General features: G+C 39.5%; 1 protein-coding gene across 1 annotated transcript in view; it reads right to left on the reverse strand.

Moving 5' to 3' along the window:
- LOC146692187 (regulator of G protein signaling 6-like) overlaps nucleotides 1–14841 on the reverse strand; it is a 105555-nt gene that overhangs the window by 9916 nt on the left and 80798 nt on the right. The window contains exons 3-13 of the mRNA XM_085432203.1: nucleotides 14101–14197; nucleotides 10863–10913; nucleotides 9949–10055; nucleotides 7785–7836; nucleotides 6442–6506; nucleotides 6118–6194; nucleotides 5102–5183; nucleotides 4910–4984; nucleotides 4574–4675; nucleotides 4106–4167; nucleotides 2008–2118 (exon numbers count right to left, since the gene is read on the reverse strand). Coding sequence (XP_085288329.1) covers nucleotides 2008–2118; nucleotides 4106–4167; nucleotides 4574–4675; nucleotides 4910–4984; nucleotides 5102–5183; nucleotides 6118–6194; nucleotides 6442–6506; nucleotides 7785–7836; nucleotides 9949–10055; nucleotides 10863–10913; nucleotides 14101–14197 — 881 coding nt within the window. The remainder of the gene's footprint in view (nucleotides 1–2007; nucleotides 2119–4105; nucleotides 4168–4573; nucleotides 4676–4909; nucleotides 4985–5101; nucleotides 5184–6117; nucleotides 6195–6441; nucleotides 6507–7784; nucleotides 7837–9948; nucleotides 10056–10862; nucleotides 10914–14100; nucleotides 14198–14841) is intronic.

Raw genomic sequence — 14841 nt, forward strand, 5'->3', positions numbered from 1 at the left:
TAAATAAATTTAACTCATGTGTGTGTCACGACCTCACATGCTCTTTCTCAATTCACCTGTTGCACTTCTGACCTTTCACCAGGACAGAGGCTCACTGAGACTATATGTATGTCTTCTACTAAATAAATGTTTTAACCAAGAACTTCTACTAAAACCTTAATATGAAATGACCTGATATATAAGTGTTTTGTAAGCATGTACTGCAATTCCTTCTATGGCTCCAAGTCACTTGCACAATAGATTGTCCGGACATCGCGCCGAACAAAGCTTCCAACCCCCAATTAATTGACCGAGCTCCAACTCTTTAATAAGCACAGATATGCATTGTGTATAAAATAGTCATAACTGCACCTGAAATACAAAATTAACATCATCATAAACATCTTAAGGCCATCTTAAAGCTATCTGTTACATTGTTAAAGCCTCGTCTTAGCCTGCTGCTCAAAATAACTTCCTGCTTCTGCAAACTCTCTGCAAGCCTGTTTCCTGTCAGCCTGTGACTTTTAGCCTTTCTGAAAGACACACACTGTTCAACCCCTGAATGCAATATCCATGCTGCAGATTATATTTATTATTTAACAATAGCAGTAAAATAATTTCCCTGCTCCACAGTCTGAACACACTATGGATACGGAATTGAGTTGTCAGCTATCCTCCTGTGGATTTCATCAAGTTGTATGCCAAGAACGGGATATCGATCCACTGATCCACACCAGCAGCAATGGCATCGGAATGTCATTCGGGCTAGAGATGAAGGTGGTCAGAACTGAGGGGACTGAGCTACCAAACTAATAAGATGGCCAAAACAGGAGATAGAAGCCACTGACATCAAGACAAGGAAGCTCCAAGCAAGGAGGGTTTTCATAGCCTGTCAACGATGTTGATCAGCTGCGTATATACGAATGTGAATCGTATTATTGGCTGGACTGGGGATAAGGAGGCATTGTTCTAATCCCATAAGGGAGCAGCCAGTCACTTACTGACTAACACTGCAAAACAGAAGTATTTACTTTAATTCCAAGTCAGGTTAGATTTTTTTTTTTTTGTGCCCAACGCAGATTTTTTGTGCGCAGAGACTGTGCCAGCAGTACGCAATTGTGCACGCGCGCAGCTTAGATGGAACATTGCTCAGGAACAACATCGGAGAACTCTGCCCTAGAAGAGCGCAGTCCTAGGAACAGTTAAGTTACTGCACCTCTGGTAGAGGATCCGAGCTTGAAGGATAGACCGCCCGCAGGGGTGAGAGGGGAATTTTAAAATGTTATTTTATATATAAAACAAAAAAAATTCTTACAAACTTATCCAAGATACTAAAGTTGCCCCCTGATGCAACAAAGTGTGTTTGAATGTCGGGAAAAAGCACTTGTATTTATGTGTATGTGAATGAGGCTTGTTACAGCAGTAAGATGGTGCTTCGAGTTTTCAAAGACCATTTAGCATTTAAGTTAGGAGAATTGTGCAGTGAATTTTCTGATTATCCAGATCGTTTAAATTTTTGAGTTGCAAATCAGGGTTAAAATAAGCTGATAAGTAGCAAAAAGAAATACTTTGGAATGAAAGCCGATCATCAACAATCGTTTCTTCAACGACTTTGTCAGGACTTGCCTGCTGTCAGCAACTATATGATCAAGGGCAGCACATGGAGTGCGTTCACACTTGAATTTGCCTTTTGTGAGATTGGTTTCGGTCTGTTTGATATTTACTTCCAAAGGGGGGTGCAGTGTGAGCTTTCACACTGCACACACCTGAGATTGTTTAAAAAAGCGTTGAATAGGTGTCCTTGAAAAGAATTCCCTTCCCCTATGGGCTCTATGTGAAATTGGTTTTGAGATTTACACACCAAAAGGCAAAAAGGAAGGTTATAGGTTACAGAGCCCAACAACAGAAAAATAAATTATTTTAAAATAATCAGTGCAAACAGTTTCCTCTAAAAATACCATGATTATGAAAACAACAACAAAACAGCACGCAGAGACATCTTGACATATCCACTGACAGTGATCGTACCTAGCCTCCAAATCCCAGAAAGTGGGGTCATCGCTGGTCCAGGGGTTGGATGGTTCAGGTGATGTCACAAATGGGTCATACTCCAAGTACTGCTCAGTGTAGGCTATCAGACTGACACACAACAGCAACAACACACATGGACACACATGACAAAGGAAAGGAGGCATTAGCTTATCATATGTTTAGAGACAGCAGTGACATGCTGATGATTTGAGGTAAATGTTAATAGTGAACCGCATGTTTTTCTGCAGTAAAATTAAGAAACTGATGTCCTGAGTAGTCTGAGACAAACGGTAAGTGAGAGACAGAGTGAAGCAGAATGTCCTTCACAACAACAGCAACACTGTGCAGAAAATATTTTCCTTCTCACAGATTAAACAATAATGCAAGAATCCCCAATAACATACAAATGTATGTACTACAACTTCGCTGCACTGCCAACGCATGACCTCAAGCTGTACGAAGGCGAGGAAAAACACACAACTTCTTCTCTTTACAGCAGTAATATCCTTCTAACCCTACGGTACAAAAGCTTCATTATATCTAAATATGACTTTTTGATTTACATATTACAACACATGAAAATATGAGCTATATACATAAAAAGAAAAACAAAATTATAAAAATTACAAAAAAACTGCAGAAACTCCATTTACTTATGTGTTTCCAGACCTTTTATTTTTGATGCTGATTCCAGAAAGTTTTAAATTGACTAACAAATAAATGCAATTCCAGATACCAGGATCCATAAAAATCATAGACACCAGGCCAACAGAAGTTATAGAAGCTCAATACAATATACAGTACATTCTGTAACAGCAATGGGCAAGATAAGCAGGGTATCAGGACCACGGACAGAGACAGCCCAGAGTTTGTTTGGATGTTCCTGTGCAGAGTTCTCTGAATGAGCAACAACGTAGTAGAAACTTGATGTCCACCTGAGGATGACACCTACAAGAGCTGCCCAGCCATGAAAATCAAAGCTCCCCTGCACAGTTTAGTGCTGTTGTTAATGCCAGGGGAAGTTTAGAAGCAGAGCACTGGTGACTTTTACACACCAAATACCTCAGCACTTGGCGACCCTAACCTGCAATTAAACTCTTCCCTTTTGCAATAATACTACATAAAGTTGATTTTAAAAGGAATTTCTTGAACTGACTTGATAATTCATTGAGTGACTCTGTGAAAGTGACCCATTCTTTTGCAAATGTTTGGAAGGATATTATAAGCTTTGGCAATGGGACTGAAAACAATAATGCTGTGTGTGGCCCAGTGCTTATGTCCACATAGTGTAGTTAAAGACTTGTTCTCAGTTGAAGTTCAAATCGTTAAACAGGGCAAGACGGTTGAAACTGTACAGTGAGCAGTTTTTTAAAAGACTACAAAAACACAGTGTTTTGTTCTTAATGTGTTAAAGGAAAAAGCATAGACTTTATGGGGCTGGAGTATTGTACAAAAATTATTTAAAATGAAAATTGTGCAGTTTCACATCACATCCCAAACATCCTCTCTAGAACCCTTGACCCTATTGTGTATTATTAGCTCAATACTTATTCAAATTTTGAAAATGTGACATCATATTGATAAATTCAAGAGAATGAAAGTAATGAAAATGCATGTTGAGCCCAAATGGTAAATGGCCTGTATTTTTTATAGTGCTTTACTAGTCCCTAAGGACCCCAAAGCGCTTTACACAACCAGTCATCCACCCATTCACACACATTGTCTTTAGACCTGTATATCTAATAGTCACACTGAGCATGAAAATCCAGGGACAAAATACAGTCTTACTGAACCACTTCATACCCAAACAGCAAAAGCAGCACTCTGGACTCTGAATGTCAAACTGAAACCTCCACAGGTCCAAATAAGGTGTCAAGAAACCTATTATCCCCTGTCTGCCACTCCTCTAGGAGAGTTACAGTAAAAGGTAGGCCAGTAGCACAGAGCTTTGTCTGATTATGGATGGTCAGAGAGTACAGGAGATGGGAACGGAGTACCTTAGCGACAAAGAGTGCCTCACAAGATTGACAAGATAGAGATTGGACATGATGCTGTGCTCCATTTTAAATGTGTATGTGAAGTAAGTTTCCTGTACCTTTCAGCAACTTTGGACATCTTCATGCAGTGACGATCTAGCTGGGTATTCAGGAATACGATCTGAAAAAGACAATGAGCAATAAACTATACCAAAAAATCTTTTTATATAAAGGTTTTTGAATCTGATTGCATGATCTCAACTAGAGCTAGCAAATACCTGTAACAGAAATAAATGAAAAGGAGCTTGTTGAGTCAGCTGGCAGCGTCTATGTCAATCGGCAATACTGTTAGTGCTACCATTTCTCATAATTACTGTTTGTGCGAGAAAACAATCCAGCAGATTTGAAAAGATTTGACAAGGTGGGCACCGCACAAAATGCGTTACAATGTCTGCCAATCTTCTCTGTAATTGGCCTGCGGCTGTGAAATCCAGTGCTTGTGGCGTTAAAAGCAGAAAGAGCACAAAACACTGACATCTTCTCTAATGATGGCTTATAATTTTGTCAACATTTGAACTGATTTTTACCTCCTTTTCTACATCCTCCTTGGTGCCTTTCCTGCAGTGGTGTAAAGGAGTGTGTATGGGACTCTGAGACTGTGTTCCCTCCTCTATCACACCATACACCGACTGGGCCATTCAACCATGATGAGAGAGGAGAAGTGGGTAAGTATTAGAAGGTACACTTATTTTCTTGCAGTGTGGGAAATGATATGTTATGTTGTTTAAAAAATGCAAGGGACATGAATTTTAACACAACTTACAAAAAATTTAAAAAAAAGGAATAAACTTGTTGCATGGGGTATATTTTAAAAAATCTCTTTAAAAAGATTCCTGTCACAAAGTTGACAGCTAAGGTTTTACCTTCTTAACTCTGTGAGGATTCTTCATGCGTCTACATTTCCTGATGTCCATCTCTGTGGTGTTAACACATCCAGGCTGCAGAAAAAAACACCCCAAGGAAAACAATGTCATTGCATCAGCACTATTTGAGAATGCGGATTGGGTGGGTGGCTATAATCTCACATAGACAGGAAGTGTGTATGTGAGACTTACCACAGGTCTGTGGACATCCCAGAAAGCTCTCTCTTGGCTGTCCAGGATCTTCCTTTCAATTTTATCCTTTTTCCTGTCAATCCTGCAGAATAGAGCAGTGTTTTTTAACAATAATGAGGCTCAGAACAGACTCAGTCTACAGTGTACTCTAGCTTCATACACACTGTCTGCATCCACATACTGTGTAACTCTGTGTTATTCCAGGTACTTGAGTACTTCCAGTTTTTTGATATCTACATTTCATTTTTTTCAAAAAGAAATTAATTTAAAAATTAAGAATATTCACCGTGAGTTAAAAAAGCATTTAAAATTGTCTAACAGGCTTCAAGAATAATAAGAATAACAATTGTATAATTTGTTGATCTTCATAATGTTTAATAGGTTATGACTTTAACTTTTAACTTAATAATTTTAAGGAATTGCTACTTTGCATACTAGTATTTAAAGTCTTTGACCCCTGGCAACGTGCATTATGTTTGTTTATGTGCTAGACTTCCACATTGTTACTTATTGAGAAGAAGAAGAAAAATTAGAAAACATTTTAATACTAGTTTCGTGAATCATGATCAGATTAGAAATGCTGGTCATATATACCTGGAACCAAAACATGGAAGCAAATGTAATAATAGCAGTTCACTTTATTTCACAAAGATCTTGGGAACATTTTGGAAATTACAGCTTTCCCTCAGACTGATGCAACTGTGGATTCATAATCAAAAGAAGGCTGGCAAAGGATGGTGGAAAACAGAGCAGTGTGTACAGTCTCCACTCTTCTTCCATTTTCGAATTTCCATGTGTTCCAAGTAAGTATTGCCTATGTTTGTTAGTTTAAAGAGCATCTGATGTGAAACACACCTGTAGACACGTCAATCCTAATCTCACAGTGGTAATCTTACACAAAACCACACGTACAAATGCTCACTTCTCATGATTGCTTGTCTTTTACCTTGAGTGTGAATGACATCAGTGCATGCACTGCAGTTTCATGTGTTGCCTTGGTAACAGATCACACTTACTTGACCTGGGCCTCAGCCTGCATGTAGATAAACTCCCACTTCCTGGCAAAAGCTCTCTGCAGCCTGGCCAGGTTCTCCTGTTACAAATGAGAGAGAAACATTATCAAAAGTCAACAAGGAAAAACAATAGTTGGGAAAAAAAATACTGTTAAATACACTTGACAGTTTTAAAGTTTGAGTCTGCTCCAAGAAGTAATTTAGATTTCATGCCATCACAGACACACGGCTGTCTGACCTTTAAGAGGCTGTATTTTTTTGGTCCCAGAGCTTGACGCACTGATCAATACTTGGACTAATAGCTTAGAGCAACAGTTCAACACTCACAGCCTCATAATCTGCCAGCTCCAGCCTCGTCTTGTTCTGCATGGTCCGCTTGCACAGGTAAATAGCTGAAGGAGAAAGAGAGAGAAAGAATTAATCACAGAGACATCCCTGTTCCTCCTTTTCACTCATCTGTGCTCATCTCTCACTCTCTGTGCAACCCACCTCTCCTCTCCTCACCACCCATTTTACATGGACTACAATCCCTCTCAAGCTGCCTGCCCACCATTGGGATTATGAGGCAGTTTTAAGAGTCCCTGAACTCCCAAACCAAAAACTCCAGTCGTGGCTGTGTCTGAAAGGATGAAGGGCAGGAAGTGGAACAGTGATTGACTAATCATGTCAGCTGTTCGCCTCCTCAACTAAAAGTACAGTGCTTACTGGGCTTCAGTGCTTTGCTCAGTGGGAGTTTGTTGAGCTTTAGTTATAAATTGCAGGCTTATGCCTTCTCATCTGTTTACGGTTGCTTCATCTTTCTTCAGATCAGAAAAATCGGAAAAAAATCTACATAGTCAAGACTTGAAATGAAACTGTATTGAAAAGAATAGCACGGTTATATCAACTCAATAAAAATAAATAAATAAAGGTTAAAACTCTGTGTCTTGGTGAGACATTATGACATGAAAATATGTAGTTTTCATCAATTAATAAGAATATTATGACATATTGAAATTAATGCATAAAGTTGATTCTCTTTATCTGGATGCAGCGTTTTCTGTGGAAGAAACGATTTGTCACTCATCCATGTTACTTGGTCAGGCTCAGCTGACTGCAGGCATCCCCAATTAGTTACTTATTAATATTCCCTACAGTGGGATATTTAATTGGTGTCTGCTTGTTATAATCACTTTTTAAGCTACACAGTCTAGCTTTTGCTGCATAAAGCTTGTTCAGAGTTGAGCTGACAGACAAAAGTTAGATAAATTATCCAGTTATAATCTTTCTGCTCCTAATAAAAAGGCAGTCAGAAAACATGTTTTTCCAAAGGTTTTGCCTCAAGATCAGATGTAGATTGATAAGATCCATATCTTATCCCTCAGTTATTATTGATGGTTATTCATACCCTGCTAATGTTGGAGGTGTAGTTTGCACTTTACATAATACCTCAGAAGCAGCTGTTGCAAATTAGATTAGAGACCGGGACCACAGAAAGCATTAGTTTCACCTTAAATTCAGTATAACACTAGCAGGTTTCGTTCCATGCAGTGATGCTATATTACTGTTTCCAACCCACGTATACTATTTCTAATCCATTTAATTAATCTTATGACTAAAGCATTGCTCTTTAAAACTTAAAGGACAATCAAAAACCACAAAATGTCAAGATATTCCTTGAAGTTTCTCACCATAGTCTGTGTTCTCAGGCTCCCAGCAGTTGGACGGCCAGAAATATGGCGCCTGAGGACAAAACAAAGTAGAAATGTGAAAATCAAAAGTGATGCTGAATTGCTGCTGATTGTTCCCTGAACCTCCCAGGTCACGATTTATGAGTCAAAACTATTTGACAAAACTGGAGTGATGATGATGACCTTTACAAGATAGCTGTTTGCCTCTGAGACACAGGGGAGCACATGATTGTCTTGCTTCACCAATCAAAATATTTTTTATTATCAGGGCAGGAGAGATTCAGAACAGCCAACTTCTAAAACTTTTCACACCTCTGCAACACCCCAGGGGGCTATTACTCATGGAAAAGTATTGCAGAAAACAATAAAAGAATGACAGCTGGGAAGTAAACAGTCAGAAAACAGAACAATAAGCCGCCAGGCAAAGAACAGACAGGACAGGTTCTGTATTTGACAAAAAACTATGTAAAACTGTTAAACGAGTCCAAACCATCTGTAGTATTTTCATTGAGAAGAGATATTACACAATTGTGATTTTTCTGCCCTGTGTTTCTCTTTATCTTGCACTTGATTTGCCTCCAAAAGGAAATGCTAATGAGTGGTGATTATCTTTATGAAGCTCTTTCGGCTACAGCAAATAGACCTCCTCCTCCTCCCCTCTTTTATTCCACTTCACTTTGAAGGAGGAGAACCAAGGTCAAATAACCTAATGTGCACTGTTGGTTTAATTAAACTGCTCTTCTGGCTTCACTGGAGATTCAATCCTGTAACTGCAGTATGTATAGGAAGAAGATGCTACATAGAAATCATTCTAATCGCACCACATGCTGCTTTTGCATTCACAAATGAGGAATTTGAAAACATGGTTTCCTTTCTTTAATTAGAGACTTCAGTCTGGCATAATTAATATGCAAGCTTAATGCCACTGCCTTATCTGTGAACAGTGAAGGAGGCACAAAATGTCAGCCTTACTTTATTTTTTTTTTGTTCTTTGATATGAGTCTCTAATTGTAGTGTGGGCTGCTACACTACATGTCCCTGTAAAGATTCTGGTAGCTGCCTATTTGGCCCGGACCAGACCTGCTTCCTCTGAGCTCTTGATGAATATTTTAACAGCTCACCATCCATTTTTAATAGGGTCACAGGATCCCAACATAGTACTGAAGAAACTGTAGTGGACAGGGCCCCAGTGCTTCTATAACGAAGCAAGTAATCGTCAGTGGCTGATTGGGATATTGTAGGCGACCCCACAGCTAGATTAAACTTGCTGGAGGTTTTTTATTATCTCTTACAATTACACAGAATGAAGAAGGCATTAGTGTGAGAGTCATGTCTGGCACAAAAGGGAACATAAAAGGGAACATAAAAGGGAACATTAAAGAAAAACTATTTTCATCTATTGACAATAAAGAGCCGGTACTCGAAACTTACTATATCTACATTTCAAAAGCTATCTGAATGTGCTGAGTCAACCACAATTTTTCCACCATGTTAAGAATAGCTATCAAAAGTAACATCCATCCATCCATTTTCTTCCGCTTATCCAGGGCTGGTTCGTGGGGGCAGCAGCCCAAGCAGAGAAGCCCAGACCTCCCTCTCCCCAGCCACCTCCTCCAGCTTGTCCGGGGGAACACCAAGGCTTTCCCAGGCCAGCCAAGAGATATAATCTCTCCAATGTGTCCTGGGTTTGCCCCGGGTCCTCCTCCGCGAGTCGCTACCTTATTGTGGTGGACGGGTTTGCGCGACCCAGGGATCCCAGGGGCTATGTAGGGCTGTGCAATATGACCAAAACCTCATATCCCGATATAAAACATCTATCGTCCGATAACTGTATCATTATCGGACGATAGATGTTTCACAAAAATTTAACATTTTCTGTAAATTCAGAGTTTCAGGTAATCATTAGCTATCCAGTTTCATGTAGTGGTTCAATCCCTTACTTACTCACTTGAATTTTTCACCCGTCTATACAGAAAATAATTTTACGATATTTATCAAAACAAGACACTAACCTAGAATTAACCATGAAGTATCTAAATGCTGATTGTCACGTTTCTCATTAAGCTTCACATCAGGTATAAATCTTGAGTTTGCTAATAATTAAATGTGGCCATACCTCCTATAGCCTTCTCTGTGTTTTTAACCACTTGGTGTGTCCGCTCACCTGGAAGCGGTAGAAAGTTCCATCGTCTTTCAGGGTAAGGACATGGTCTGAGATTGGGAAAAAGTACCCCTGAGCTGCAATTAAACTCCCAATGTGCATCGCCTCAGCTGTAAAAGGAGCAGAATAAAGAGATAAATAGATTACAGTAGATTCCTCAGCATTGCAGACAGTATTTACATTGCAGTATGGATAGAATTAAGTTGGTTGAAACAACATCTAGACAATGAGATCAAATATGACAGTCATGGAACTGATATTTTGTAACATTACATTAATACAAAACTATGAATCACCTGCCAAGTATACCATCCCTGGAATATTTTTTGAAGTGGAGCATTTTAAGAAATGCAAATATATCAACACAGCTTGTTGAACCTTTGTTTTGTTTGTTTGTCTGTTTAAAGTGGCTTTCTGCTAGGACTATGGGAATCAGAGGTGGTTGGGATGTACATGGATGACTCAGTGACTGATTCACTGTCCAGGCCGTGGGCTATTGTACCAACAATAAACACTGCTCTCCCACCACCAGGCTTTAGGTCAGGCCAACGAAACAACAAATATAAAACAAATTCTGTTTGTTAAAAAAACAATCTAGTTGCCTCTTTTCCTGTTTGGTATGTTTTCTCTATAGTATTAACTTGTAAATGTTTTCTACAGATAATTGCCAAGTTTTTGTAGTTAGGTCTTTTGAACAACAATGCACCTGCTCACTATAAACATCTCTTCATTGTAAGCATTTATTGCAGGCAATTGTTCAAAAACCTATCATAAAGATAGACACACCCCTGTATTTCTTATTATATAGCGTGCATGCTTTTTATAAATAAATCCTGCTGTTCTGCTATCATGGGAGGTTGTGGCATTTAGAAATCATTCAGCAGAGTACACTCTGCTTTCCCATTTTAAAAACATACCTGGATCCTCAATGGACAGATTCTTCATCAGCCACTGTACAATATCTGCACCTGTATCAGATCAGATGAGGATAGATAAATAGCTGCGATACATGGTGTGTTTACAATAATGTACTGAAAGATATAGATTTGGGATTAAACATACAGCAGCCCGGGGGGGCAGGATAGAAGGACACAAAAAACAAAACAAGGGGGCTTCCATTGTTGGGGCAAAAATATACACTCAACAGTCATTTTAGTAGTTACCCCTTGCTAGTAACTGGTTGGAGTGGCTTTCACCTTCAGAACTGCCTTGATTTTTAGTGCCATAGATGTAACAAGGTGTGGGAAACATTCCTCAGAGATCGTGGTCCAATAAAGTCATGATAACTGTCACGGACCCGGCTCTGGAGGACTCGGGGGTCCGTGACCAGTTTTGACTGTTGTTATTGTTGTTAGTATTATTATTATTTGGTGATGTGTGTTTTCTCCACAATGCTGTGTTAGTCTGTGTCCCACTCGTATGTATAGGCAGGGTGTGGGTGTATACGTGTGTATGTCTGCGGGTGTGGCTGGAGGATGGAGCCCAGCCACCTGCAGGCCTGATGGGTGTGGCCCTGCGAAGGACTGGCCACACCTGAAGTTCCTGCCACACCTGTTGGTGATCAGGGCTCGTCGGGGGAGCTACTTAGGAGAGTGTTGGAGCTCCCACCGGCGCGGGATCATTGAGTTATCGTACCAAGTTAGTGTGTCAGCATATGTCTGTGTTGTTCGTATATGCCCGCCGAGGGTTAGTGTTGATGGCTGCCTCTATGGTTTCCCTGCAGGAGGAAGAGTGGTCCAGAAAGGCAGCACGCATGGGGTGTGCGGAAACACAACAGCGGGGAGCACGAGCACGAGCACAGACGTCGGAGGGAAGCACGCACACGGGGTTCAAGGGAGCAACGGGGAGTTATTGTGTTTACAGTTTTTCACTGTGAATAAAGAGCACTGTTTGCATCGCAGAGTCTGCGTTTTGGGTCCTCCTTTCCCCACATCCCCACGGTCTGCCAGCCAGACCGTGACAATAACATTTTGCAATTTCTGCAGATTTGTCAGCTACACATCCAGATCTTTTAGATAGAGAATTGGCAACTGTAGGCCATTTAAGTAAAATGTAATGTTAACCATGACCAAGAAACCAGTTTGAGAGATTTGAGCTTTGTACTATGGTATATTATCCAACTGAAAGAACATGGGTACTGTGTGGAAATACAGGGATGGATGTTAACAGCAACAATGCAATGCTCGCTTGGTAGTAATGGACCATAGTGAGCCAAAAAAATATCAGATCAGGCAACATTTCTTTCATCTTCTGTTGTCAAACCCTGCATCAATTGTAGCCTCAATTTCCTGTTTTTAGCTGGCAGTAGTGCCATTCAGTATGGTCTTCTGCTGCTGTAGCTCATCTGCTTCATACGCTGGTCATGGAAAAAGTGGTTATTTGAGTTATGGCTGCCTTTATGTCAGCTTGAAGCAATCTGACCATTCTTAGGTTTGGACCACTCAATATAAAACTAGATGTTTGGATGGGGAAATCCCAGTAAATCAGTTTCCAAAATATTCAGAGCAGCCCATCTGACACCAACCACCATGTTCAAGGCCACTTAAATAATCTTTCTTCGCTATTTGGATGCTCGGTTTGAACCTCCAACCTACATGCCTAAATGCACTGAACAGGTGTAACTAACAAAGTGGCCAATGAGTGTAAATACACAAGTGCCCCAATTTACACTTCCAAGACAAAACCTAAAGGTAATAGAATGATGATAATAAAAGACATAAGACATAATGCATAATCAAAGACTTTCTGCATGCTAAAAACTAGGTTAGCTTATCAGTATTTTTCCCTCTAACAGAAAACAAAATCTCAAATGTTTCAACTATTTCACCCAAAACAGTGGTATTCGTTTGAATATAAATATAAAAGATTTTAAATGTGATCCCATACCTCAAAAGATCAATATTTAGAGACTTTAAAACTCTATTAGAGTGGAATTAGAATATCTTCTACTTTCCTTAGTGAGGTGATGTTTAATTTCTTCATCAGTTATTAGTTTCTTAGCCTTCAGCACTCAGCTGCAAACATTTGAGAGATACTGTTCTGCATATCCATCAGCCGCTGGGGTAATTATGTTTATTGATATGCTCTGCTTATTGCATATTGGGTATGCATCTTCCATTAATGCAAAGACTGGGGTAGTGGTGGTGGGGGGTGGGGGTGTTAATAGTCTATGTTTTTGTTTTCATCATTTGTTTCATTCGTTTGCTGTGAAAGCCTCCCACTGCAGCACCAGCCTGTTGGAATGATTTATGCTGTCAGTGAAAGTGATTACAGCCAGCTGGCAAGGGGGCTAACATTCATCCCTACCCATCAGGTTCAACTAACAAATAATGTTTTCTTTTGTTGTTTTTACTTCATTTAAATTCAAAGTTTATTCTGTTGTTGGACAGCTTGACGCACAGATCCCCACAGTCGCAGCTCTACGGGAGAAGTCAGGGGTTGACTGCTTCACTTAAGGGCACCTTGATAGTAGGACAGCATTAGTCATTCTGTTTATGCACTTACACACTTTTTCAAACGTTTAATCATATGTTGTCTTCCCACTTTTACCTAAAGCTATTCAGCTTTTCTGTGCCTCAACAGACTGAAATGCAGCCACCAAGCAGATGATTATTTGAATACAAATGTGGGACCAAGCTGGAGAGCTAGGATGTACTGTATAGTGTTTCACAAAATACCTTGCAAGATGGATTTTTTTGGATGCCTACCCTTGTGTTGTGAAATAAACTAATGCTCTGTCTAGATGACAGGCAGGAAATTGATATCCTGCTCATACCTATGTGTATAGTGTATCATAAGTCTGCAATTAACAGACAGTTTACCTTTTTATAAAGTCTACCCAGATTGTTAATATTTCCATATTTCCTTTTTTCAGGAATAATTCTTCACATACAACCTTAAAAAGAAGCTGAATAAGTAAATATCTCAAAATATCAAATTAAAGTACGTTGATTAAATTATCCTGGAATAGCTGATTGAACTGTCATTTTTCAGCCTCACTAAAACAAGAGGCCCAACAGACATCAGCATTTTCCATCGTCTCATTTTGTTCTCTGGGCACTTAATGTCCATCAGTGATGCACTTCTATAGTTAATGTTTGTACAGTGCAGGTTAGGTCACTTTTTGCTTGACATCTGTCTCTTTTGATTTCTTACCCGTAACGACACTGGGGATTTTCGTCATGAAACTTTTGACAGTTCTGATGGGTACACCGTCCGTCTCGTCCTGGATGCGAGTGATAATGTCTTCAATCTGTAGAATAAGGCAGAAGACAGAGTTTAAAAGTTTGAACAAACGGAAACTTTTATCCATGTGAGACAAGTATTAGTTAAATGTACTTTATTTGGATTTTTCTTAAGATATTTAAACAGTTAATCTTTAAGTTGAAGTGCTGCATTACTTCAAACCAAGACAATGGCAAGCGCTATGATTCATATCTATGCCATCACAAAGAAAATGCAGGATCAGCTCACTTCTCTTCAATTTATGAAGACAAGACTATCGTTAGCTGCAAAGATGCTGCTACAATTTCTACTGTAGAATAAAATATGTCTTGAAAGAAAGAAAAATGATATCATTCATTATATGGTCTAACAAACCAGTTAATTACATTGACTTTAAAATTCAACTGTTTATAAATGCTTCATGGAAATTGATACCAGTGAAAAAACACAGGTAGTTCGTGAAAAAGAAAAGCTCTTCTCCTTTTTCACTTTTTATAGGTTTAACTATACACTTCACCTCTCGCTGTAATGTTGTTTTAACCACAAGACTGAGTCACATGATAACTGAGTCTAATCTAAGCAGGAGTTGAGGTTCAGCAGGACAGCACATATCTGTGGCCCTTAATTACAATTGCACAGATGTTAAACGAAACACGTCACCCACTTTGCACT

The sequence above is a fragment of the Copadichromis virginalis genome, linkage group LG15 (assembly GCF_057382275.1).
Source record: "Copadichromis virginalis isolate Kocher_CV1m ecotype Utaka linkage group LG15, C_Virginalis_male_GT1.1, whole genome shotgun sequence".
NCBI lineage: Eukaryota > Metazoa > Chordata > Actinopteri > Cichliformes > Cichlidae > Copadichromis > Copadichromis virginalis.